This window comes from Dasypus novemcinctus, chromosome 21, assembly GCF_030445035.2.
Source record: "Dasypus novemcinctus isolate mDasNov1 chromosome 21, mDasNov1.1.hap2, whole genome shotgun sequence".
NCBI classification, from domain to species: domain Eukaryota; kingdom Metazoa; phylum Chordata; class Mammalia; order Cingulata; family Dasypodidae; genus Dasypus; species Dasypus novemcinctus.
The window spans coordinates 58,660,578-58,688,567 of NC_080693.1; the positions used below are offsets into that span (position 1 = coordinate 58,660,578).

General features: G+C 38.0%; 1 protein-coding gene across 2 annotated transcripts in view; it reads right to left on the reverse strand.

Annotated features, from left to right (window-relative positions):
• Positions 1-360: 360 nt before the first annotated feature.
• The window catches only part of FBXL20 (F-box and leucine rich repeat protein 20), a 110,377-nt gene continuing 82,747 nt past the window's right edge, over positions 361-27,990 (reverse strand). For both annotated transcript variants that reach the window (XM_004454956.5, XM_004454957.4), the window contains exons 7-15: positions 23,805-23,900; positions 22,154-22,280; positions 20,845-20,919; positions 15,075-15,205; positions 12,476-12,536; positions 11,552-11,596; positions 9,749-9,805; positions 8,720-8,932; positions 361-7,118 (exon numbers count right to left, since the gene is read on the reverse strand). In XM_004454956.5, the coding sequence (XP_004455013.1) occupies positions 7,011-7,118; positions 8,720-8,932; positions 9,749-9,805; positions 11,552-11,596; positions 12,476-12,536; positions 15,075-15,205; positions 20,845-20,919; positions 22,154-22,280; positions 23,805-23,900 (913 nt within the window). In that variant the 3' untranslated portion in view covers positions 361-7,010. The remainder of the gene's footprint in view (positions 7,119-8,719; positions 8,933-9,748; positions 9,806-11,551; positions 11,597-12,475; positions 12,537-15,074; positions 15,206-20,844; positions 20,920-22,153; positions 22,281-23,804; positions 23,901-27,990) is intronic.

Consider the following 27,990-nt stretch of genomic DNA (forward strand, 5'->3'; position numbering starts at 1 on the left):
ACTGAGGTTTGAATCCAGGCAATCTAATTTGGGAGCTTTTGTGTTTAACCATCACACTAACCCATCTTTACTGTTCATAGTCAAGGCAAGGACAATCAAAGTCTCAGATTGGACTTTTACCATCAAATTAATTAAGGCAACCAAAGGTTTTTAGGAACTGTGGTTTATAATATAATTATGTCTTTTCTTATTTTTAGGGACAAATAAGAGTTCAGGGTAACAAATAAAGGCTAGGATGTGATGATGCTAAAAAGAAGCCCCTTCATTCAGCCTTAGGAGCTTGCTTTGCAATGCTAGGGTTCAAGGAAGTTAAGAATCACAGCTCCAAGTCAGGCTATTTTCGCAGCAAAATGAAAAGTCTTCACAGCTTATTTCCTTTAATTACATCATAAAACAAAATTAGAACATACAGGAAACGATAGTTACATAACAATTTACTTTATATATACTTATATATAAATTTTTTTTTTTTTTTTTTTTTTAGTCCAAAGATTTTAAAGCAAAAGTAATCCTCTACTGCCACCTTGGATTTATTTTTTAAATACCCCCCTCCCCCATCCTCAAGTGCCAAATAATTGGGTGGAAACATAGTTACTTGGACAGCTAATGAAACTGGTGGTAAATCACCATGTAGGGACTGCATCAACCCCAGGGACTGGCTGAGCTCTGGAGCAGGCCTGGAGGAGAAACAAGCAAGCAGCAGCTCCTACCACTGAAGTACTTCGGGTTGACTGGGACGGCTGGAGCAGGCTTAGACCACAGTCAGGGATGTTAACCACCTCTGCATTTACCCCCTTGGGGTGTGGTGGAGTCTAAGGAGGTAAAGGGATGAAAAAGAGCCTGGTTTGAAGATAGAAAATTTCTTCAATGGCACCATTCCCCATCCATCTCTGTCCATGAGTAGAGTCTGACAGGGAGGGGTAGTCCTCACAGTTCTCTGAGCTCTGCACAGGCTGTGTTTCTCAGGTCTGGGCTCTCAAAAAGTCACTGGTAGTGTGGGCAAAGGTGAGCAGAGCAGCTGGGAAATGCACTTGGCAGGTAAATTGGAAATAATTCCTGGGAGGAAAAGGGAAGAGGCAAGAATGGGAAGCATCTGAAGACTGAATAATAAAACAGGAATGGAGAAAGGCAAAATTAAGAAGGCCTCTTTCCTGCTATAATAACCCTTTAGAGTGGGTAGTCACAGATCCTCAGGGGTCAACTCAAAGAGCTTTAGCACGATGAGAAAGTAGACAGTAGTGTCTGATCAGCCATGACCCATGGATCTTGCACATGTGCCAATGGGTTTTAGAAGCTAGAGATTAGTGTGTAATTTGGGGTTGCACTGAAGAGGAGAGTAAGAGATCTCAGGCTCACCTCTTGGTGCACATATTAGAAATTAACAGTCACCAGAGAAGCACAGATATGAAATTACTCTTAAGGGAAAGAAAAAGCTGATGTAAACCCAGAAAAGTAGCAGCAAAGGTTCTGCTTATTACAGATCTATTATATAGCACTAGGGAAAAAAAAATCATTCGAGTCATTAGGAAGAAAAAGGTAAAGTAATTAATCATTCCATGCCAGTTAGAGACACTTTTCAAGTTAGAGTTTTCTAAGACTTTAGGTTCTCATTCTCTAGTGCCCTTAAAAAAAGAAAAAAAAAAAAAGAGTAGAACAATGACTTCCAGGTCTGAGGAAAGGTTAGGCTAGGGTAAAAACCACATACACATGTGTGAGCAGCAGTGTAATACAGTTTCGAATAGGAGTAAGTTAAGTAAGACACAATAACAAGAGAAATTTAGTGGGACAAAGTTTTCTTCCACTTAACAAAACAAAACAAAACACCTCTAGGGGCAGCTGGGAAGCAATTGTGTGGTTCTTTCAGTGGTGCCAATCCCCATAGGGTTGACTCTGGTGTGCTGAAAAGTAAGATTCCTCTCTGGAACCTATATTATAAATCCTTGCCAGTAAGAAGGGCATGGAGTTCATCAGATGGGGAGGGAAGTAAATCTATCCGTATGTGAGGAGCTGCCTCAAATAGATGTTTGTGCTTGAGGCAAAGCGTCTTAGTTCCATACCCAATTCTCTCCTTTACTTTGAACCTCATCTGCCATTTCTCTACCCTAATTCTTCAAAACAAGACCCTGGAAAACATACAAAATAGAAAGGGCAAGATGATAAGAGTTCTAGGGGCTCATGGTTCTTCTTCATCAAAGGGCACTAAACCACCTTGGCCAAAGAAATACTGAGACTCAGCACCTATGACCTGAATTCTACCAAGGGCTCACCCAAAACACACAAGGCAGAGATGGAAGGAAGCGCACATGGAATGTCTCTTATCAACATCCCATATGGGAGACTGTCCAACACATTTTTTGTGTGTGTCCTGAAAATTAAGTATAACTCTCTTGGGCTCCAAAGATTCACTCAAACACAGCTGAGATGTTATTTAAGTGACTTTCCAAAGGATTAAAGGCTTCAGAGTAGAATGATGTCCAATAGAATAAAAACAGACAAAATTGATAGGCTTGTCTTGAGAGGAGAGCTGCAGAAGCTCTTCATGCTGAACACTCACTTGCCTCATATGATAGTTTCTGGTAGGTAGAAAGTCTGGCCTAAGTGAGAGGGCAAGGTTAGAGCAGCTGGTGTTTAAATTGCCCATGTTCTTTGTTGGAGAATCAAGATGTTAAGCTAGGGCAATTACAAGTCACACTTTCTTCCCAAAGTTATCTGGGTTAATTATACCTTGTCAACATGGACTTGACCAGTTTTCTATACCTTCCACTCTTAAAATTGAAATTTATAATAGAAATAAAGAGAATAAAGATGAGAAAAGGTGGGGACTCCATATTTCCCCTCATCCTCCTACTGTTTTGGAGTTCTATAGTCCAAGATCATTGTAAAGGGGTGGCTCATTGTAAGATCTCCAGCCAAACACTATACACCTCAAACAAAGATCTCTTCTCTGGGTTTGAGGTGGTTAAAGATCCTAGAACTGGCAAGGCAGTTCTTTTGATATAAAGTTCTAGAAACTGAGAGCATACCACTGAAAGAGACTGTCAGCCCAGATGCACAACAGGGAAAGATAATTGGCCTTTATATCATACACACAAGGAGGGAAAAGGCATAACAGATCAATTTTCTTAAAATCTCTCCTCTTACTGGTAGCAACTGGATGAGCAGCTGGTCACTTTCAGCAAAACAAACACTAAATGGCTAAGGGTCAACTGTGATCAGTACTTAAGTGTTCCTATTCTCCAAATGGCAGTCACCTAAGGACCCACAACCCACACAGGTAGTAACACACATCTCCTAACAACTTCAAAGCAAAAAAGTTTCCATTACATATTTTGTTTAACCACCCATGGCATAAATAGGTTATGAAACAAGTAAATAATGCATTTTTCAAGACAATTAGAAGAAATAAAAGAACTTGGCTGCTGTAGCATATTATAGCTATAATGAACTATTCAAACAGGAAAAGACCAAAAGAAAACATCACAAAAATATTTACTAGGCTTCTCTCTAAAATGTGTGAATCAAGAAATATGTAAAGTTTCTAACTTGTATATCTACTAAATCAACTTAATGGGTATGGAAATTAGACTGGAAATTCATAAGAATCACTTAAGGAATCGTTTACATACACTGAAGAGCATAACAGGAGAAAACATTTTTCTTTTAATTCAAAGGGGGGAGGGAAGTATGATGTGCTTTCACATTCCATATTGGAAAAAAGGCTGAAAGCAGATCCCCTTACTCCTCATATCCAACAATTTGATTCTAACTCAATTCAAATTCAATAATCAAACACCAAAGACCTCAGTGAAAAATGGCACAAGCCACTTGACAGTTAACTGAATTCAGGCCTGCCTAGAATGATTTGCCCGGATCAGGACAAAGAGCCAAAAATAGAGTATACTGGAGACATTTAAGAAGGTGGCTTTAAATGGAGGGCAAGAATGAGTGTGAGGAGGAAATGGGGGGGGAAGTCAGTGAAAAGAAAAAAAAACAAAACTGGAATCACCTCAATTGGGATGATGTAAAAAGAGATCAATGCAGCAAACAATGCTTCATCCAGATGTAACGAACAAAATCAGGGGGAAAGGCTGCTTAGAAGAGAGATGATCTAGATGTTCCAAGAACTTTCTCCACAGACACTGCAATAATTCCTTCTGATCATTTGCAGGTTTATGGTGATAACTTTGGGGGTACCTTCTTATTTATCTCAAAATCTCTTCTTTCTGTTCACTCTGTACTTTTTCATTACAGAAGGCATATTCCAGAGGAGGTATGGAGTCAGAAAAATACACCAAAATACTGTTCCTGAGGAGAACTTTTCCTATACCTGTTAAGCTTTAGTGAATTTTCAGAGGTGCTCCAGAAGTTCAGATAGGAAACATTATGCTCAGGACCCTTTCCATCTGACCTAAACTTACCATTTTCTGTCTCCTCAAATTCAACACATTCATCAGCTGGTGAAAGTTGCAGTTTGGCACAAAAATCATTATTTCTTTCCAAGTTTGATGGGCCTGAAGTTCTCTCGAGAAAGGAATGAGTTTCCTGCCTGAGCACACAAGAGCCACTGTTGCACACCCCAGGACCTTTGTTTTCTCTCTTGCTTGGCTCTGACAAGATGGACTATGCCTTAACAGCTGGGATCACCTGGACAAGGCCACATGGAACTGCATGTGGGTAAACCCTTCAGAAAGATGCAGAACAGGTTTTTTTTTAAAGCTTTTTTCCCTTCTTTTAAATAATGAAGTACCTTAATAGTTTCAACTATTGGACAACTCAAGTCCACTCAGGGTTTTAAGGCCAATTTGTTCAGGTACACATACACAATTATAGAGCAGATGGCCCCTATGTATTTCTCTCTTTTAGTTTTGTTTGGATGAGTAACTTGGGGATCTGAATATTATCAACCACACCTGGAAATGCCTGTGTGTGTGTAAGAATCTGTATGTACAGTCAGAAGGAGAGTAAGTCTCATTTTAAAAACCATAGTTCTTATAAGACAATTTGAGAAGAGAATAAGGAAAGGGGGATGAAAAAAAGAAAACAAGTAATTTGAACTTTGAAACAGGCATAATAAAATAGAATTTAAAATAAAATTAACATACTAAATAATGGTGGGTAGTACAGACTATAGCACCACCCTTTCATCTGTTTTTAAAATCAATGGAGAAATAAATCAGACTTTATTCTTACACATGCTGGCAGAACCAGAACCTGCAGCATTAAAACAAGCCCTTTAATGGCCTGGATCATGCAGATAATGATCCAAGACCACGGTGGATTGCACATTAATGTCCCAAAAGACAAAAAAAAAAAAAAAAAAATCACTTTAAAAATCACACAAGGTTTCTGACCTTGGGGTTTAGAAATCTGCTTCTTGTGCTTTAGAAAACCATTTCATTTCACTCATTGTCTGCTTTTTTGTGGGTGGCTTCTTATTGGACTCTGAGTCATAGGCCCTGAGTACCCTGCCCACAGCTGTGGTGCCATATAACTGGGATGGTGCCATATAACCTACTTCCTCTCAACACTCCCTCACCGGGCTACTCTTGTGTTTCATTAAGGAGAATTATGGAGCAGAAGGCTTTGGTTGACAGATTCTGAAAAGGTTCTGGTCTTTTGTGGTTCCAACATTAGATATGATGCCATCAACACTGAAATACAGTGGACCAGCTATTATAAGGGCTATTCTTGTATCCCTGATGGGTTAAAATTGGGGTGGTGGTGGTTGAAATCAACAGGTTGGGATGCACAGCTCCTCCAGCAGCACTCTTGCTAAAGCAAAATTACCTCACAGACACAGAACTGATATGCCACTGATCACATGAGATTGCAGTGTGATATGATAAGGCATGAGCTTGGAGGTTTTTAGGCTGAATTTTGGGATTAACCATTCTACTCTTTACTGATAATACATTTCTCTCTTTCCTTATTAAATCAGTGGAGTCTAATAGAAGGAAAGTGTGCAAGGGAAGAATACTGGGCATATCATGCATATATTATATATCACAAGATATTAAAAGAAATCAAAAGGCATTTTCATCAAAATAGTATTAGCTCAATTTCTTCTCATAACCTTTCTAGCTTTTGTTATAGTCTCCCTTCAGACTGGCAAAGATTCAGGCAGGTCCCCTAATAATAAAATTTAGAATTAAAAAAATATTTATTGATAACGTCTCTTTTAAAAATGTCTGGTAAACCCAAATAATCATCCAAAATGCAAACTGTAAACACAACAAAGCAGAAGAGTAACAAGTGAGTGTGAATTAGGAGACTATGAACGGGTGACAGACTGTGTAAGAGTGCAGAAGAGGGCAGCAAAATAGAAGACAGGTGCACAATGTGCTACAGAGAGTGACAATTTGAGTGAGTAAGTAATCACATTTGGACCACAGTGACTTCAATGCAACTATTTAAGGAACCTCTGGGCCAAATACTAAAACAGGAGGAATGGACAAGCCTTCTTTGTGAGCATGCTCAGTTACGTTGGCATGGAAACAAGAAAGCACAGAAGCTCTGTAGTCATCTCACAATGGATGGCTGCCACTTCTAGGATGCAAAGAAATTTTCCTTCTGGTCCCTGGACACATTATGTATTGTTTATCCATGCTTTTCCTAACCATGAAGGATTGCAGTTGCTGATCCAAAATCCCCAAAGAAACCCCTTAACAAAATAAACTGCCATAGCAGTAACACTGGGTTTGCTGGAATGCTCCCTACCCTCTACCTTGGCCTATGATTTTATTCTGGGCATGTCTAAAAGGAATGGTTAAGTTTTACCAATCCACTTGATTAACAGGCCAGCACAGACTTCAGTCCCCTGGTCACAGGGCTAGAGTGGATGGGGGTGAGGGTACATATGCATATGTATATGTGGCTCTGGGGATCTGGATACCGCCCTCACTTTGTGACCCTTTCCCAGAACACTGGGGTTGCTTCCACTGGAGAGACTCCATGGTAACTCTAGAAGTGTCATTAAATACTCAGTTCACCAAGGTTGACCACCTCCATTGTCATAGGATGATGCAGCATCTGCAGAAGCGCTGTCTGCTGCCCCCTACTGATGGGGGTGGAGTGACAGGTGCGAAGTAGGCGTGGACTTTAATATTGGGTAAATGGGTCTGAAACAAGACAGAAACATTACTAAGAGAGAGGACTTCAACAGAAATAACAATGCTGCTTTTCAGAAAAACCACTAAAGAGGCTGAATAGACATGAAAGCAGGGTAGACTGAGCACCAGTCAGAGAGGTGAGAGGCCTGGGTTCTACTTTGTATGATGCCAGGTTGTTTTAAATGACCAAATCAAGCTCATTTAACTTTGGTACCTGCTTTCATCATTATAAAACTGGAGAAAAACATCATACTAACCTCTAAACCTGTCCCACAGGGCTTCTTAGAAGTTAGAGAAACTATGTAAGCTTAAAATAAAATTTTTCCATTGTGGATGTTTTACTCAGATACTAAACACACATACACACGTACACACACACACAAAACTCTTCTTTTAACAACATGTATCTTCTAGTCTTTACTATATAAATAGTATCTGAATATCTACCATGTTCAAGGCACTGTGCTAGCTGTTAAGTTAGGGGGGTAAAAAGATGGTCAAAATAGGGATCCTGCTCTTGTGAGCTTGTAGGGTAGACATTCACATAAACAGCTAAATCAAAGTGGAAAAGTACAAAGTGACTTGAACAGTTAAAGATTCCTTGGAATTTTTGGATAGGCAGGTCCAGGAACCATGGCGTAAGCTGGTTGTATAAGAGGCTCTGGTTGACCTGACCCTCTCCTCTCTTGGTGTGGAAGAAATATGGCCGCAAAGCCTCTCCCAATTCACTTATGCTCTCTTTCCTCTACATCTAAAGGGAGAGGAGGGACTGAGGAACTTTAGATGAGGCTTGATGCTCTTTTATGCACTCAGAGGCCATAGGGTCAACATGGACTTTTCAGAGGTTGGTGGTAAAGGCCTAACTAAGCGCAGTGCCACAGCAGGTGTGAAACAAATGCTTCAGTACATGGTAAACTGAATAATCTAGCATATAGATTCATCTAGCCTTTTACGACCCCTTTGCTGGTAACTAGTCTTCCAGTCTTTTGGTTGTACATGGGGATCCTATTATGGAGGATGGGGCAAAAAGAAAAGGTAAAAATCTAATTAATTCAGGTGATGGCTTAAAAAATAAGAACCTCAGGAAAATAGAATATACAAGTTAAATTCTTAAATCCCATTCAACTAAATATTTTATGTTATTTCTTGCTTTCTGGCATGTGCTTTTGTTTTCTTTTCTGGCTCTGGGGTTGTTATTAAACCCTGGACAATACTGAGAGAGTCTGTTGGGAGGAGACCTACTTTTCTTCTCTTGAGTATTTATTTTCCTACTAAATTTCCATCAGGAACCACAGCTAAAGAACAATCGACCCTTAAGTTTGCTCTCCATTTTTTTTTTTCTCCTTCCTATATGCCCCAATAAGATGAAAATCCCAAGAATCTAAATCTGAAAAAGAAAAGAGAAAAAGAAAAGAAAAGAAAGAAAAGAAAGGAAAGGAAAGGGAAAGGGAAAAGGAAAGGGAAAGGGAAAGGGAAAGGGAAGGGGAGAGGGAGAGAGAGAGGGGAAGGGGAAGGGGAAGGGGAAGGGGAAGGAGAAGGGGAAGAGGAAGGGAAGGAGAGAAGAGTGTGCTGGGAACACCAGAGCTGTAGAGTCATGCAATCGTCTTTACCCTGAGTCTCTTGATTCCAGCCCGCGAGATTTGCTGGCAGTCATAGAGTTCTATCCGCTCAAGGCTATGACAGCTCTTCAAGTGCTCCAAGGATGCATCTGTGATTAGTGGGCAGTTGTCCAGCTCAATCACCTCCAGCTGGTCATGGGCACAGGCCCCATTCCCCAGGTGACGAATTCCATCGTCTGTGATCAGCTCACAATGAGATAGACTCTGAAGCCAAACAGAACATGGAAGGACGCTGAAATATGTATGGCATTCCTCTAGAAAAAGGCCTAACCTTTTCGGTTTGATTGTGATGATTATGCAGCCATCACTAGATCCACGTAGTAGAAAGAAGAAAGCAAATCAGAGTTGCTGGGTTTCTGCTTTTGGCAATCAGTGAATGACTCCTTGTGTATGATTCTGAATATATATTGTGAATTTATATAATGATTGCAGGATTGTTCATACACAAAATAAGACAGGCTTAAAAATTACCAAATAATAATAATAATAATACTTCTCTACAGGGAAGAAAGATTGGCTCAATCTTTTCCTGCACAAAATAATTAATTAACTGGAGATGATTCTTACAGCTATCAGGTACGGTTATCTCTGCACATAACCCTTTATCAATTTTCCTTAAATCCCTGGTTTCTCAACATGAAACTCAGAAACCTCAACCCCATTTTGGATAGTACTATGCCACCAAACACACCAAAAATGAGCCTGGGTACAGAACAGCCAACCAAAATGCCTTCCTATAGTGTCACTGGAAACAGTAGCAAGAATTCCCCACCATACCTGAGAGGGAACTCATATACTCCATGTCAGTTTTCAGCTTCTAAGCATTAATAGAGAAAACACTTAACTTTTTCAGTTCCTATCTCAGTTCTTCCTTTACTCAGTCTACTCTAAGTTGGTAATTTGGAGAAATACCCTTTCCTAGAATGGTAGCCAGATCCTAAGAGAAAAGTAAGAGCTAACTATAGCAGTGGATTTTGATTAAATCCAATAAACACATAAAACATTGAAAATCAAACTCACCAATACTTGAAGACGAGGACAATGTATAGAAAGCTGGATTAATGTGCTGTCTGTTATCTGAAAGAAACACAAAAGTTTATTTTAGGTACATTCGTAAACCAAATAAAACCATGGGTCCTACCCTCATTTTTTTTTACTACATTTCTATTCTGTCACTGCCAAATAACAAATAACAGAATTTTAAGGTTGAAAATCCACTGGCTACTTGAACCTGTTCTGTAAGAGCATACCCAGGCTAGACACACATCTAACCATATCTAGTATCATCTTTGGACAGACCCATGCAAAGTTCTGCCTGGTTTTTGAAATGAGTGAAAATCAGTCCCCTTGTAACTTCTACCCTCTGGACTTTGTTCTACCTCCTTTGAACCACAATCAGAAGATACTGCTCCATGAAAAAAATTAATGTAGGAACCTTCTTAAGTTTTTATATTTTGGCCTTCTATTCTATAAGGCATGCCACAACTCAGAATTGAGAACTTGGGCAGTTATTTTACCAAGGAAGGGGCTGCTGGAATCTTGGTTAACTAGGAAAATTAGGCAATGTGGACAGTCTTTCATAGGAGTGAAAGCAAATCAGTGCTTCTTTTAAAAAACTTTTCCAACTCTAAGATTATTATATTTCCCTACTCCATAGTTTCATAGGCACTAAGAAATGGGGGCGAACATGTGCACATCACTCAGAAGAATTGACACTGGAAAGGACAGAGGATGCTCAGGTACATACAAGAGATACATGGATGTGAAAGAGTTTTAATTTTAATTTAGTAAGAACTAAAAGCTGGTAAGTAGTGTGTAGCTAGCAAATAATTAAAAAACAAAAAGTGGCCTCTACAGTGACAGAAATATCTTCCTTTTTTCATTTCTACTATGAAAAAATTCTGTTGCTCTATCTTCTTTTTTGGAGACCATCCCTCTAAAAGTTTCTCTCCAATCAATTAATAATCTCAAAGGCTTTAATGGTAATAAAAGAAAATGTTAATGAGAAGGTTTCCAGTCTGTCCTAGGGGCAGAGTTCCATACAGAATCAGGTCTATAGGGCTGATGATCTAAGGGGTCAAGTAAAGCTTAAAAAAGGGCAGTGCTATATATCAATGTGATGGGGACTTTAAAAGTTACTAGTATCATACATCTCCAGTTCTAAGGAAACATTTTAAATATTTATGGCCTGAACAATTGGGCCTCCTTTCTTTAAGCAACCTCACTGATGGTATGTATCTGGACACATGCCCATGGTTCTTTAACCCACAGACCACGAGCACGTCAGCCTGGTGCCTCAATGAGTGGAGTCAGCAGTACTGCCAGGCACTACAGTGTCCTACGCTAGGGCAGAAACTTGGACATTCCAATGTGTAGGCATTATGTGGGTTTCTTTTTTTTTTTTTTTTTTTAAAGATTTATTTATTTATTTAATTTCCCCCCCTTCCCTGGTTGTCTGTTCTTGGTGTCTATTTGCTGCGTCTTGTTTCTTTGTCCGCTTCTGTTGTCGTCAGCGGCATGGGAAGTGTGGGCGGCGCCATTCCTGGGCAGGCTGCTCTTTCTTTTCACGCTGGGCGGCTCTCCTCACGGGCGCACTCCTTGCGCGTGGGGCTCCCCCACGCGGGGGACACCCTTGCGTGGCACGGCACTCCTTGCGCGCATCAGCGCTGCACATGGCCAGCTCCACACGGGTCAAGGAGGCCCGGGGTTTGAACCGCGGACCTCCCATATGGTAGACGGACGCCCTAACCACTGGGCCAAAGTCCGTTTCCCATATGTGGGTTTCTTTCCCACTAAATTTCTGGTAAAAATCCACAATCTTACCTGAACACATTCTTCCAGGTCCATCTTTTCAAGCTCATGGCAATTCTACAAAGCACAAAAACCAAACATTGCAATGCAAACATTTAAAATGTGGGAAAAACTAAAAGAGAATTTTCAAAACTGATGACATCTTAGAGAGTTTTAGGGGTGGTGTCATTCTAATGTCATTTTCTGTCTTATTCCATTAATTACACACTTTTAAAGGCCTTGATCACAATACAAATTTTACATTATTCCACATTTAAAGTACCTAACATATCCAGTGGAATAAATTTGCTGAATGTTAATGCTGGGTTATACAGAGATCCTTTCACCCATAAATAATTTAATGAAAATGATTTCTTTAGGAAGGTGGAAGACAAACTTTATGCTCATTTAGTTATCCCATATACTGGCCCCCATCCAACTGATATTCCATTAATGTGCCTTCCCCATTTTCCATTACACTAGTAAAAGATAGCATAATTTTAATACAGTGACTCCTAGCATTAAAATCTTCTAGAGAATACAGAAAATCCCTTTAAAACTCTTCCTTCAAAACCAGGCTTTTATGTTTCTTTTAACATCACTCTCATCCATCAGTCACATACCAAATAAATAAGTTGTTTGACCATTTCTTTCACAAAACATCAGGAAGTCCCTGCTTAGTTTAATTTATCATCTTGTGATATTATGGAGAATCAACTCTCATGAAGGAATGTCATGTTCTCCAATGCAGGTCTGCATTTCCAGAGCAGTATGTATTCTTACTGGCATCAAGAGACCTGCAGCTATGGCACAACAATACTCAGGAACGCTAGCCACAGAGCAGTTCTCCCACATCCCTCACCCCCAATTCTGCGACCATTTCACATCTTCCTCACTGCTCATTTTTCTGGAATAAAATCCCCAAATGAACCTAAGAAACCTAGAGAAAATACATACCCTGGCTAGAGTTGTAAAGCCCACATCTGTTAATTGAGAACACCTTGCCACTTCTAATATTCTGTTAAAAAAACAAAGTGAAAGTCAAGCCTTTGGACAATGAAAACTGGGTTTATTAAAACAGCAAGAATTTAAAAAAACAATCTATTCTCTAACGACTACATAATATAGAATGACATTAACAACTAAGTGAGTCTGTACACAGATCTCTCCAATCATTTTCATAGAGTCATTATAAAGTGGTCCTGTAAATATCACCATATTTCAGGGTGATGCAATCAAAGAACACAGAAGAAATAATGGAAACTTGGAGTTAATGTCAAAATGCATGAGAAATGCATCTAAAAGCCTTCTTGATGGCATACTGCTCACCCCCAGAGGGCAGCCTGTTCCTAGAAAACAAAGGAAATGGAGATATTTCAGTTAATATGTTGCTGAAGGAAGTTATTCTCTTTCCCTATTTTACATGCAGGTTCACTCAGATTTATAAAGCTTTTAAAAATGCTATGAAGGGATTACTTAATTACAGATCTGTCCTAAATGTGAAATTCCATACATAATAAAAAATACCCTCAAGCTTCCTGTTTTCTCCCACAGACTCCGGGGAGGCCCAGTAGAGGGAAGCTGAGGGAGCAGCCATTCTCCTGTTCAGCAACTGCTACACATCAACCTAAATACCAACCAAGAGAAGACTGAGGAATAAAAAGCAGCTCTTTTCAATGAAAAGTTAGGTAACTTCTAACACCTCAGTACCAGAGAAGATTTACATATGGCTTGCTTACTTACTATAGAAGTTGGAAATATTAAAGCTAACATGTAAGAAAGCATCATCAACTGAAAATCAATTAGAAATGAATGTTTTTTTCCTAATGGGAAAGCACAGTATGAGTGGAACACATTTGGGTATCAAATTTGCGAGCCTGCAATTTAACAATACAATTAACTATATATAAAGATTGGACCTGAAGACCCCTGCCTTTAAAATGAAAAAATGTGGTGTGTAATACTTTGAGAGAGGAGTGAGTTTGGTTACCTCCCTAGCTCCTATTACTAATTTTGATATACAAGTCTATGATCTATATTAAGGGACTTTAATACCGTAGGCAAATCTTTTTTTTTTTTTTTTTAAGATTTATTTTATTTATTTTCTCTCCCACACCCCTGGGGTTTTGCATTCATTCTCTGCTTTGTGTGTCTGTGTGTTGTGTGCTCCTTTTCTTTTCTTTTTTCTAAGGAGACACCAGGAACTGAACCCAGGACCTCCCATGTGGGAGGGAGGCGCCAAATGGCTTGAGCCACCTCCACTCCCCAAATCTTCTTTTAACCATTAGGTTTAGGCCTATGAACAGGGTGATCACAACAATCCTTTTCTTCCCTTTAGTTATTATATTTATTAATAAATGCTTAAGATACATGAGGGTTGCTAACATATATGTGATAATAAAATAACACAAAACTTAAAATTAAATTACATTTTACATTTTTTTTTCTTTCTTTCTTACATTTTAACTTTTATAGTGGACAAATTGTCTTAAACTTGAACAGAGCCACAGAATGTGCTAAATGATACAGGGACAAATGATTGCTGTTTATTCACCAAACATGACAATTTTTTTTTTTTAAACCACTGATTCTCTTTATTTTTTTTATTAGCACATTTTTTGTCTTTTTTTTAAAGATACATAGATCACAGAAAATGTAACTTTAAAAAATATGAGGTTTCCATATACTCCACTTCCCATTCCCCAAAAAAATTTTTTTAGAAGAAAGTTGTATTGGTTTAAAATGCTTATTGTATGTAAGACAAGTGGTTTCATAGTCTCTGGAGCCAGACTGTTTGGGATCAAATCCTTACTCTCTTCAATTACTAGCTGTGAGACCTTGAACAGGTTAATTGACCTCTCTGTACTGCAGTTTCCAATCTCTAAGATGGACATGTTAATAGTGATTATACCATGTTATAAAGACTTAATGAATTAATATTTGTAAAGTACTCAAAACAATATCTGACACATAATAAGTATTGCATAAGTCTTGTTTTAAAAAACAAAAAGGGCACATGAGGATCATCCCAACTCACTACAAATAGTGCATTGTGTGCTTTTACAGAACCAATATGGTATCAATACCAACCCATATTCAAACAGAGACAAGGAGCAGTAGAGAAATAAGGCTTGTTCTAAGAAAGACCAGCAGCACAAAAGAGGTCCTCCTGTAGGATATTTTCTTTTTAAACACTCCCTGCTATGTACCTAGCATGATTACTACAATATAAGTGACTACAAAGTGGGCCTTTCAAACCTTCCTCAGAAAAGAATTATATGAAAGCATTAACTTATTACTTTTTTAAGTAATGAAACGAAATGTTGATTTTTCTCTAGTATGGATAGCAAGGAGTAGAATGTAGGGGCTGCTACCCCGTGGTACATTCCAATTATTTATAATCAAATGAGGTACATAGCAAGGAGGTGGACATTTAAAAAGGTAATGGTCATTTTGTAGCATCTATCTTAAAATGTCAAGGTTCCAAGAAATAGATATGGGTGAAAGAGGCTTCTGTTCCTTTCCCGACTGTTGGAGCTAAATAAGGAATATTTACCTAAGCCGTGGGCAGTTCTGACCTAGAGCATTCAGGATGGCATCTGTGATGTTGGAGCAGCCGGAGGCACAGAGGGACTGTAACTTATGACAACCTCTGCATATAGTAATGAGACCTTCATCTGTGATTTGCTAAAAATAAGAGCAAAAAAACTCAGTAGAAGAAAAAGAAGGAAAAAAACCCAAAATGTTATACCTGTGAAAATAAACACCAAAAAGACATCAGGGCAACTTTAATATTAACCAGGTAACAGACCTCAAAGAACATGAATATACTTTGTTTCTTCCTTCCAGGTTTTACATTTAATTTTGCAAGAGAATCTGTGCTTATTTGTGGTGTAAAGGGAAGAAGCTATAATGGGATTCTTTTAACTTAATAGGTTTGGGGATGGCATGGAACACATCATCGTATAGGCTCATTTAACTGATTTTCAACTGTTTTTTTTTCCCCCCTTTTAAATAGAACCCTTATCTAGAAAGTAGATGAGAACATCAGTATCTTAATAGTATAAACAGTTATAACTTCAAACTGAACTGATAAGTTAGTGGGAAAAAAGAAATTGTGGATGACAGTTGCAATCTTGTATCAGCCATAGCATCCACTTTATTTCTGTATTTCAGTTTTATAATATACAGAACGTCCTTATTATGGGATAAACAGCTGTGTCCAACTCAAATATAATTATTTTAAACTTTTTATTTTGAAAAAAATTCAAACTAACAGGAAAGTTGCAAAAACATACAAATTCATATAGAGAACCCCAATATATCCCTAAGAAAACCCGATCCACCATTTTCTTTTTTTTTTTAACAGCGAAAACAGCCTTTAATCAGGATGGGAGAAGTTGCAGAGAAGCATTTTAACTTGGATTTTTTTTTTCCCCCAGACAGAAAAGAAGGTAAGAAGTTTTAAACCAAGAAAAAATTAGCCAGGATTCATGAATTGACCTGTTCCTTTACCAAATATGCTCATGATTATTTGGTAACTGTGGTTTACAGCTAGAACATCTCTTTGAAATGCTGAGACAGAGCCCAACATTCCCATAATCCAAAAGGAATGATAGGGCTGACAGTTTTTCTTGGCTCTTTAAGTAATCTTTTTGCCTTTTATGCTGGTCCCATTACAAATGAGAATAGTACTGGCCCAATATAGAATCAAAGGAAGGATTTGCATGTATGAAATTCTTGGGTATGGATCAGAATAAAGGCAAATTGGAAGCAATAGGGCAGTGATGTGGTTACAACTCTTGATATGGGTTCAAAGTAATCCAGATAAATTCACTTATCAGAGAGCTATAACCTTGAACACCCCAGACTTACATTTTCTATAGCCAAGAGATCTTTATCTTTGCATAATTTCTTTCCGTCTGTAGCAGATACTATAAATTGGCTTCCTCAACATCTTTTCTAAATATCTTTTTTTTCTGCCTTTTTCTAATACAATGTTGGAAGATAAAATACTGAGATGCCCAGACTCCCTTGCAATCCACCAACTTTTAACATTTTGCCACACTTGCTATATCATTATATCTATCCATCTATTTATCCATCCATCCATCTGTCCATCAGTCTAGCTATTTCTTTTCTAAACATTTGAAAGGTTGTATACATCATACTCCTTGAACACTTAATACTTCAATATACAATTCCCCAGATTGAGGATATTCCTTATGTAGTCGGTTTAAGTACAGTTATCAAGTTAAAGAAATTTAAAAATTGATATAAAAAGCTTACAGTCTGTAGCAGTTTGATATGGTTATGAATTCCAAAAATAGATACTGGATTATGTTTGTAATCTGACCTGTACCTGGGCATGATTGAGTTATGATTAGGGCGTTGAGTCCCACCCCTTGGTGGGTGAGGACTCACAGATAAAAGTCATGGCAAAAAACAGAGTTGAGGGTTTCTGATGTTGGAGTTCTGATGTTGGAGTTTGATGGCTGAAGACTTAAGCTGGAGCCCCAGGAAGTCAGCATGCAGAGAAAAGAGAAGCCAGCCCCAGGAAGAAAGGAAACTTGAATCCAGAGAAAAGCAAGCCCAAGGAATGCAGGAATCCAGGAAGCCTGAACCCTCACAGATGTCGGGAGCCATCTTGCTCCAAACAGACTTTGGTGAGGGAAGTAACTTATGCTTTATGACCTGGTACCTGTAAACTCCTACCCCAAATAAATGCCTTTTATAAAAACCAACCAATTTCTGGTATTTTGCATCAGCACCCCTTTGGCTGACTAATACACAGCCTATATTCCAATTTTCTTATATGTTCCAATAATGTCCATTTGGGCCTTTTCTCCTCCATTATTAGATCTAGTCCAATATCATCTCTTTAGTAGCTCTTAAAAAAAAAAAAGAGTCATAGAAGCATATACAACATGAACTCTCCCATTTCAAGCACTCCCAAGCATACAGTGTGGTGGGATTAACCACACCTACAATGTGCTACTGTCCGCACCATCTGTTACCAGAACTTCCTTATCACCCCAAAGAGAAATCCTGTACCCATTATGCATTAACTCCCTCTACTATTCCTTCCTCCCCAATCCTGGTAATCTATACTTTCTGTTTCTATGAATTTGCATAGTTAACTGTTGCATATAAGTGTAATCATGTAATATCTATTCTTTTACGTCTGATTTATTTCATTCCACATGTTGCCTTCAAGTTTCATCTATGCAATGGCAAGTTATCTGGCAGCTACTGGAATTCTGGTTGGAATTGTATTAGATCAGTAAATCACTTTGGGTTGTACTGACATCCTAATGATATTAAATGTTCCAATCCACAAACATGGACTATCTTTCCATTTACTTAGGTTGTCTTTAATTTTTTTTCAGTAATGATTCATATTTTTCCATTTATAAGTCATTTACATCCTTGGTTAAATTTATTATTCCTAGATATTTTATTCTTTTAGTTGCTATTGTAAATGGAATTGTTTTCTTGTTTTCCTTTTCAGATTATTCATTGCTGGTGTATAGAAACACAACTGATGTTTCTGTGTTGATCTTGTACTCTATCACTTTGCTGAATTCACTTATTAGCTTTAATACTTTCTTACAAATTCTTCTGGATTCCCTATAGATACAGGATCATGTCAACTACAAATAGGGATAGTTTTACCTCTTCCTTTCCAATTTGGATGCCTTTTATTTCTATTTCTTGCCTAATTGCTCTAGCTAGCACTTCTAGGACCATGTTGAATAGCAATGGTGATAGGCGGCATCCCTGCATTGTTCCTGATCTTTAGCGGGGAAGCTTTCAGTTTTCATTATTGAGTATAATGTTAGCTGTACAATTCAAATATAATTTTGTATGTGTTTTTAGTTATTTTATAATGAAAAAAGAACCCACATCATTATGTTGCATAAAATCATCTTAACATGTTGAATACATTTGGCACTTTAATTTGTCCTGCCAGATTCACTAATTTTGCAATAACAAATGAAAAACAAACAAAAAACTCCCAACAAAACACCACAAACTTTTAACACTCACTGCTTATATCAGCATGTTTTCAATACTGCAAAATTGAAACTGAAACAAAATACAGATAAAAAAATGGATGCTAAGGCAGATACATTTGTTTTGAAGATAAAATAACGAGATGTACACATATAAAGTATCTGAAAAACTAACATGATAAATGCAACATATTATGATTAGTAGGTAAGATAGCTGAGATGTTAGAAAAATATAGGGCTGTGCTGCCTTTTCCTTCTTGTATTTTAAAGTCTAAAGGGATTAATGAGAATGAAAGATGAGGAAAGACATAGTGGCAATATTTTAATCTAAATGATAAAAATATTAAAATTTACTAAAATTTTACTTTTAAAAATTAGTCAAGGAAATGAGACTGAATCAAGAATGTGCTTAATTCACTTCAATAGTTTGGGTAAGAACATTAAGTCTCATGAATACTGAAAATTTTTTCATCATTTGTAGAGAAAGAATGATATATACTAAGACTTGGGGAAGGCAAACAATAAAATACCAACTATGATTTCTATCTGCTAGAAAGGTAAAGGAAACCAAATGAAACCTGCAAGTAGTATGCATGTATTTATATGTATGTACATGTGTAACATACACACACATATACACACATTTGATTCTCATTATTTGTGGTAGTTATGTTCTATAAAGTTCCTGCTAACACTAAATAAGTGAATACTGAACCATTGCTCCTAGGGAAAATACAGGGTTAGGTTCATATGAGCTTTTGTCATAATATGTTTGCTAAGTGATCAATACATAGTTTGTTTTAAGTATGTTTCTGTTTAAAGACACCTTATTTAATAAATATTGCTGATTCATTAACATCAAACTTATACCCAACAGCACTATAAGTCATGTCTGAATGAAGCTTGTTTAACAAATGTGTTTTTTTCTGTAAAGCAAATCACTGTCTTCTTGTACTTAGAACATGAGACAGTACTTCAACTCTACACCTAGGAGCCATTTTAAAGAGCGAAATCACCAAAAAAAAAAAAAAAAGGTACAAATGTGAAAAATGGGGCATGAAATATATTGTGAAAAGGACACTTATTTTGGTGCTGAAACAAGAAGGTAAAACATTCCCTTGTTTTATCTCAGCTGGGAATGTGTACTTTTCCCCACTCTGCATGTGTCTGCAAATGACCACAAAAGTGCAAAAGTACTGATTATGGGATTACAAATAAATTTTAACAAGTAGGCAAAATAGGAAACAGGAATCTTGTATAATGATGATCAACTGCATATGGTGTGTTTATGTATAAAACAAAGACTATTCATATCATCTGCAGATGCCCCAAAAACAATTTTTTTAAAGCACTATAAAATGGTGGTTTTATGCTTATATACAAGTTGTGCTTGCTCTCTAGGAGCAAACATTTCCCATATTTGCCTATAAATGAAACAAGACAAATTCTGGTAGTCAGAAACTATGGTGATAATAAGAATTAAAAGGAAGGAATGTCATCACTTTAACTCAATCTCCAGGTGCCTATTAAGGAGATCACTATCAGCACCACTCCTCAAAAGCAGGAACTGCATAAGATGTGGCCCTTTCCATATCACCCTTAAACTAAACAAACTTTGTGTTCTCAAGTTCCAAGTAGTCAAACAAGAAGCGGAAGGTAAAATAAGCAAGCTTAGCACAAAGAAGGAAAACTCTAATCAACCTTTGTCATTGCTATGAGGGACTTTTCCTCACCGGCAATACCCATATGTAATTTTTAAGGCAACAGAGAAAAGTTAAGGGAATATATTGTCAATGTTCTAGGCCCGAGGAGTTTAGGCAGTTATCTGAGTGAAATTTGGGTATTTGGGAGTAGATGAGTTTATAGCTTAAACAAGCCAAATGCTAACTGGAAACACTACTTGAAAATAACTTAAAGGGTACATTTTACTTCTCATCTATGTAGATCAGTTGTTTCTAATAGAGTTGTGACACACTGGCACATCTTAATTGGTTATGTGATTGTGAATTGTTACCACAAATATCTTATGTACTTAAGTGTGTGATTTTCTTTTAAAAATTGGCAGTTTTCTTAAGTAGAAAAGAAAGAGGTGGAGTTACAGTCAGCCCATCTAGAATTCTGCATAATCTATGCTTTATCTTATCTATGTCCAAGCCCCTGGGAGTAAGTATACCCTAGCAAACTGTATGTTCACTATATTTCCAGGGTTTTGGTAGCAGAAAAACCACTGGTCTTGATGATGGAAATTCTTGCAATAATACTACTGAAATTAACTCCTAACACACAAGAGTCATGGGAAGGGCTGCTTACTGAGCAAGTCTGCAAGTTCAAAGTCACCAGTTCAGGACAGTGTGCACCTATGTACTTGAGAGCTTCATCTTCTAGCTAGAAAGATTAAAAAAGAGAGAAAAAATAATCACTGATGTGGTTTTAGAGGAGAAATGTTTACGAATTAACACATTCACCAATACATTCTAAATACAGCCAGTAAAGCTCCAACAGAACAGTGAACCAGCAACAATGACCTGTGATCACATAATAGTATAAGTTATAGTATTAGTATAGTTGTTATGATTTTCTAAATCAGTTTTGACCACACTGTGTTAGTATTATTATCACCAAATCAAGGAAAAGATAAAATAAACATTGCCTAGTGTTTATAGATCTTGCTTTTGACAAATTAAATATGCCTCACAGCATTTTGCTGAGAAATTATAAGGTTAAAATAATTTATTTCTATACTCCCTATAAAATTAAAAAAAAAAAGTTTTGGGAGAAGGCACTGAGAAAGGAATCCACTGTGTTTATCTGGTGCTAGAAAATCATTGCCATGCTTACAGTGCTGAGAACAGATGGCAAGCAATTGATGATAATGATTCATTTCAATCAATATTTTTCAGGATTCCATAAATAACCAGAAGCTCAAGCTGTTGCTTTAAGGCAATCATGCTTGTAAAGCTTTGCTTCAAACAGTGGAACCCCTTCTTCAAGAGTGAAAGAATGAGGGCATTTTTAAATGCAATCCATGGTATGGTTTTAGTAACCATTAATAAATAAATAATAAAAACCTAGCCCTACTTTGTCAGTCACTTCTAAATCCACTCTTGATTATTTCCTTCCAGACGCTCTTTTTCACTGCAAAACACTGAGATGGTAAACTTATAAATGACAAAATATGTTGGATTTCTAACATGACTGGCAGGAAATAAACATCAACACTGTAAAATGTAGGTAGCTCTGTACTTGGCACATGTAAGAAAAATTCCTGGTGGTTAAACAGCTAGTGAAAATCGCCAACACTACCTCCTTTGCCTATAAATACCCGTTCTGAGTCTCAGGCAGTGACGTGATTAACTAACTGCATGAAACCCTTCTTGCCTATGGTGCATCCTCAGTACCATCTTATCTCCCCTTCTTGCCTCCCCCATAAAAATCAATTCAGCAAGGAGATAGTTATCTCTAGTCAGGTACTTTTATTCTAAGGAAAACAATTCAATTTTCAGGAAGCATGTGTTTGTGGTCAATAACATACAACAACTAACATTTATTAATACCTTGTGGCTGCCTACCATGAGGACACAGTCCCTCTGAATTTCAGAGTCACTACATGGAGTATTACCTGCGTGCAGCCTTTTAAAAATAAGGCTTTGAGAGCCCCACAGCCTTTCACTAGTGCTTGGATACCATCCTTGGTTACTTGGTCACACCAGGAAATGTTCAGTTGCTCCAAGAGTGGACATCCCTCACTTAAGATAAAACAAAATTATACAAACATATGACTATATCCACATCCAAAGGCACCAAAGTCTCATTTTATTGGCTATTTAGTCAGGGAATGGATACAATCTCATTCTCTCACACAAGAATATATATAGGTAATCCCATAGCAACAGTTTGTGGTGTCCATATGGGATTATCACTAGCGCAGCCATCTCAAATCCAGTTTAATCCACAAGCACACTGCACAATACTGTTTTCAGATATACCTGACTTACATGGAGTTTTATACATATCAAAGTCTTTTTATATATATTTTTTGCACTTATCATATACCTCAAAAGGTCTCTAGATAGAAAATAGAAATTAAGTGACTTGTTCAAGTTCAGAGTAAATAATAAGAGTTCAGAATCAAACCCACATTCCCAATCACTTAATTTTATTACTTATAAAATTATGTTATTAAAAGGAGTTTTCAATTTTTGCTAAAAAAAATTACAAAGGATTTTATATTTCCTTATCTGTTTCTGTGGGAGTGAATTAGGATATCTTGTGTTCAATTTCTGCCTTCTATCAAATACCAGCTTCATTTTCTTCCCTTCTACTCTTATCAGTTTAGATTCACACATGGACTATGGAAGAATCCCAAGCTTTCTATGACATCCTTTGGAAAACACTGCAGCAATTGTTGTTTTTTTTTAAGCAATTGTTTTAAATATTCCTGCCTTCTGAAAAAATCTAGAAAAATAAAGCAAGGAGATCTAGGTTCAGGTTCATTCCTCAGCATTAATGGTGTGATGTCAGGTAAGTCACTTTAGGAAGCCTGTGTAGACAGACCTTCCTTAGTCTAAGTTTAGCCAAAGTACATGTTCTTTCTGTATTCTTTGAAAATCACTTACTCAACTCCTATTATAGCACTCATCACACACTGTAATATAATATTAATGTTCAGGGATTTTTTTCTCCCACTAGGGCAGCAACAGTATCTTATTCAGTTACTGCCCATGGTTGCACAGCATCTGGCACTGGAAAACTTAAATCTAGATTTTCTTATCTGTAAAAAGTCTGTCCTAGCTACCCAAGACTTTCACATAATGAGATAATTTATGTGAAAATATTTATAAACTATATAACGTTATTATATGATTGTATGTTTAATCCTAATGACAACTAGGAGATAATGAGGAAATGCTTAGAAGGACTATATTTACACAAGGTACCCGGTTAATAATAATAACCTGCCTCCAGAATCCTGTTTTTAAGCACTGTGCGACAATGATATGTGCCATTTTCTTAGAGGGGGGAAAACAAGACTTCAGAAAAATCTAGTCAGTCGTGTGTAACTGGACTACTCCGCTCAGAAATCCAGATTATCTCTAATCATTTCACCTTGAGTCTTATAACTGGGGCAAGTGGTAAGACAAAATATCTATTCTGAACTATAGTATATATCCAAAAAACATAGATACTTTCGATTCCAATGTCATTTCTGTTATTTAAAAAATAATAAAATATTTTCTGATGATTGAACATGCTAATTATAAGAAATTTACCTCAGAGCTTTTAGAGACATGTTTGTAATTGACGTGCAGGAAGCCAAGTCAAGGTGCCTGAGTTTGGAACAGAACTTGCTAAGGCTAGTACATGTACTAAAAAATGGAAAAAGGAGAAAAATAATGAATAAAATAAGAATACAAACTCAGTATGCTATATAACATTCTCATTAAACATGTGTATATATATATAAGAATTCTAAAAATTTTTTAACCCCAATAAAAGCAGTTATAAATCCTGGGACTTTCACATTTAGGAAGAGGCAAGTTCCAGTCACAAATAAGATAGGCTGGGCTGTGTATGAGAATCTACATAAGGGGAAGGTTGTACTTGACTCACATTTGGAATGTTAATAGCTATTAAGAGCATACTACATATGTTTGCTTTAAGAGATCTACATTTTACAAATCCAGAACAACAGAAAGCTAGCTACTATCTGCTACCACGTGGAAACAGCCGAACTTTTCCAAAACCATAAAGTTTGAAAGTTCTGCCTGCTCTGTTCAAAATAACCTTTTGTGTGGTAGAAATGAAAGGATTGGATTTTTTTTTGCAAGGTATACAAACTGGTGGTGGACTGGTATTAGACTGAAACAACCAAAGTTATAAAATACTGCTACTCACTTTCCTTAATTAATTTCTTAAAGGTTCTCTTTCCACAGTGGTCAAGTTCTAACTTTCTGTTTTAACTTACTATGGAAAATTTCAAATATACACAAAAGAAGGGTTGCTAGAACCCACATGTACAATTAAATATCATGTAAGTTATGATTAATGTACCATGTAAATATCTCAGTACATATTTCTAATAGATAAGGACTTAAAGAAAAACACAATTCACTATACCATAATCACAGCCAACAAAATTAACAATTTTCAATATCCCCTGAAACACAGTCTGTGTTCAATTTTCCACAACTTTCTCATAAATGCCTTTGCCCAAGCGGTTTGTTCAAATTAGGATCCCAAAAGGATCTGTATTATTTCATTTGTCAGGTATAACTCTTAGGTCTTTATGTGAACATATGTTTTCATTTTTTTTGGGGTAGATTCCTAAGCAGGGGAATTGCTAGATCCTATAGCAAGTTTAACTTTTTAAGAAACAGCCAAACTTTTCCAAAATGGCTGTAACGTTTTATATTCCCACCAGCAACATGAGGGTTTGTTTCTCCACACCTCTACCAATTCTTTTTTACTTTTTTAATATTTTAAAATTTATATTTATTTTTTAACCCCTCCCCTAATGGCTCCCTTGTCTGTCTGCTCGTCTTCTCTAGGAGGCACCGGGGACTGAACCCCCAGGACCTCCCACATGGGAGGCAAGTGCCCAACCGCCTGAGCCATATCTACTCCTTACTGGCTGTAGCATCTGCTGGTTGTGGCGGCAGTTGGTTAAGGCATCTGCTGGTTGTAGCCTCTGCTGGTTGTGGCGTCTGTCTGTCTTCTTTAGGAAGCACCAGAAACCAAACCTGGAACCTCCCATGTGGGAGGTAAGCACCCAACTGCTTGAGCCACATCCGTTCCATCTACCAACTCATTTTTTTTTAAGATGTATTTATTTATCCCCACCCCTTGTTGTGTTGCATTCGCTGTCTGCTCTCTGTGTCCATTCGCTGTGTGTTCTTCTGTGTTTGCTTTTCTTCTCTTTGGGCGGCACCAGGAACCAATTCTGGGGACTTTCAGAGTGGGAGAGAGCCACTCAATCTCTTGCACCACATCAGCTCCCTGATCTGCTGTGTCTCTCTTTTTTTTTTAAAGATTTATTTATTTATTCATTTCTCTCTTCTTCCTCCCCGACCCCAGTTGTCTGTTCTCTGTGTCTATTTGCTGTGTCTTCTTTGTCCGCTTCTGTTGTTGTCAGCAGTAGCGGCACAGGAAACTGTGTTTCTTTTTGTTGTGTCATCTTGTTGTGTCAGCTCTCCGTGTGTGCGGCACCATTCCTGGGCAGGCTGCAGTTTCTTTCGCGCTGGGCAGCTCTCCTTACGGGGCACAAAGAACAGGGCGCATTCCTTGCACGTGGGGCTCCCCTACGCGGGGGACACCCCTGCGTGGCAGGGCACTCCTTGCGCGCATCAGCACTGCACCTGGGCCAGCTCCACATGGGTCAAGGAGGCCCGGGGTTTGAACCGCGGACCTCCCATGTGGTAGACAGATGCTCTAACCACTGGGCCAAGTCTGCCTCCCCCTGCGTCTCTTATTGTCTCTCCTCTGTGTTTCTTTTTGTTGCATTATCTTGCTGTACCAGCTCTCTGCGTGGGCTAGCACTCTTGTGCAGGGCAGTACTTCTGCGCGGGCCAGCATGCCATGTGGGTCCGCACTCTGTGTGGGCCAGCTCTCCATTCGGGCCAGTTTGCCTTCACCAGGAAGCCCTGGAAATTGAACCCTGGCCCTCCCATATGGTAGATGGGTCCAATCCCTTGAGCCACATCAGCTTCCCTCTTCTAAACATTTTTAGTACGTTGTATATATTGCACTCCCTGAACACTTGATATTTCCATGTATATTCCCTAATAAGAAGGAAATGAGTTGTACTTATGTAACTGGCTTAAGTATATTTACCAAATTCAAGAAATTTAATATCGATATAAAGCACAGAGTCTATATTTCAAGTTCTTCAACTGTCCCAGTCATGACTTTTCAGGCATTTTCTCCTCCATAATTAGATCCAATCTAGGACCATTATTATCATTATCTCTTTAGTAGCTCTTTTTCACCCCCTACATCTAAAGTGTGTTCATCCATTTGTTTCCATCCTTGCTATGTACATGTTACAACATGAATAAATAGTTAAGAAACTTAATTTTGTGTTCTAAATATTTCAGTTTATATTCAAAGTTATTTTTTTATTAATTGAACTTTGTTTTTAGAACTACATAATAAATTGGAACTTTTTTTTTTTGTTTCATCAGTTTTATTGGTCATGTATCCTGAATTCAGTATACAAATCCTTCAAAATAACTAAATATTACAAGAATAGTTTACAATTCAGCTCTGATTGCACAAATACTTGACACAGGAAACCATTTTTACAAATACATAGGTTTTCTTATAAGAATACTTTAATAAAGAAATTAAGTCTCTATATATCTTACAGCAAATTTTATGTACTTTCTTTATCCCAACCATTATCACGTTTTCTATTACAGTGTGTCCATTACAGCCAATATAAATCAAATTACAATCTGCTGTTTCTAATTTTCAACTACTGAGATTTACAATGACAAGAGTTTTTAAGCTTCCTTTTTTAATTTTACTGGTCTGGAAGAATTTACGTATCAGGCTAGGAAAGATCATTTCAACAACATTCCTTCGGAAATATAACTTGGATTAATCCTTACGTTTGGTGAATGATTTTTTCTTTACTTCTCACCTGAGCTAGACCAGCTAGTAGTTTTACCCCTACTGTATCAAGCAAAAAGAGTAAAGTCTTTACATTCTTCTTCTTCCTTTTTTTTTTTTTTTTTTTTTAAGATTTATTTATTTATTTAATTTCCCCCCCTCTCCTGGTTGTCTGTTCTTGGTGTCTATTTGTTGTGTCTTGTTTCTTTGTCCGCTTCTGTTGTCGTCAGCGGCACGGGAAGTGTGGGTGGCGCCATTCCTGGGCAGGCTGCTCTTTCTTTTCACGCTGGGCTGCTCTCCTTACGGGGCGCACTCCTTGTGCGTGGGGCTCCCCCACGCGGGGGACACCCTTGCGTAGCACGGCACTCCTTGCGCGCATCAGCACTGCGCGTGGGCCAGCTCCACACGGGTCAAGGAGGCCCGGGGTTTGAACCGCGGACCTCCCATATGGTAGACGGACGCCCTAACCACTGGGCCAAAGTCCGTTTCCCTTCCTTTTTTTTAAAGATTTATTCCCCCCCCCCCATTGTCTGTTCTCTGTGTCTATTTGCTGTGTCTTCTTTGTCTGCTTCTGTTGTTGTCAGTGGCACGGGAATCTGTGTTTCTTTTTGTTGCATCATCTTGTTGTGTGAGCGCCATTCCTGGGCAGGCTGCACTTTCTTTCACACTGGGCGGCTCTCCTTATGGGGCACACTCCTTGCGCGTGGGGCTCCTCCACGTGGGGGACACCCCTGTGTGGCATGGCACTCCTTGCGCACATCAGTACTGCGCATGGCCAGCTCCACACGAGTCAAGGAGGCCTGGGGTTTGAACCGCAGACCTCCCATGTGGTAGACGGATTCCCGA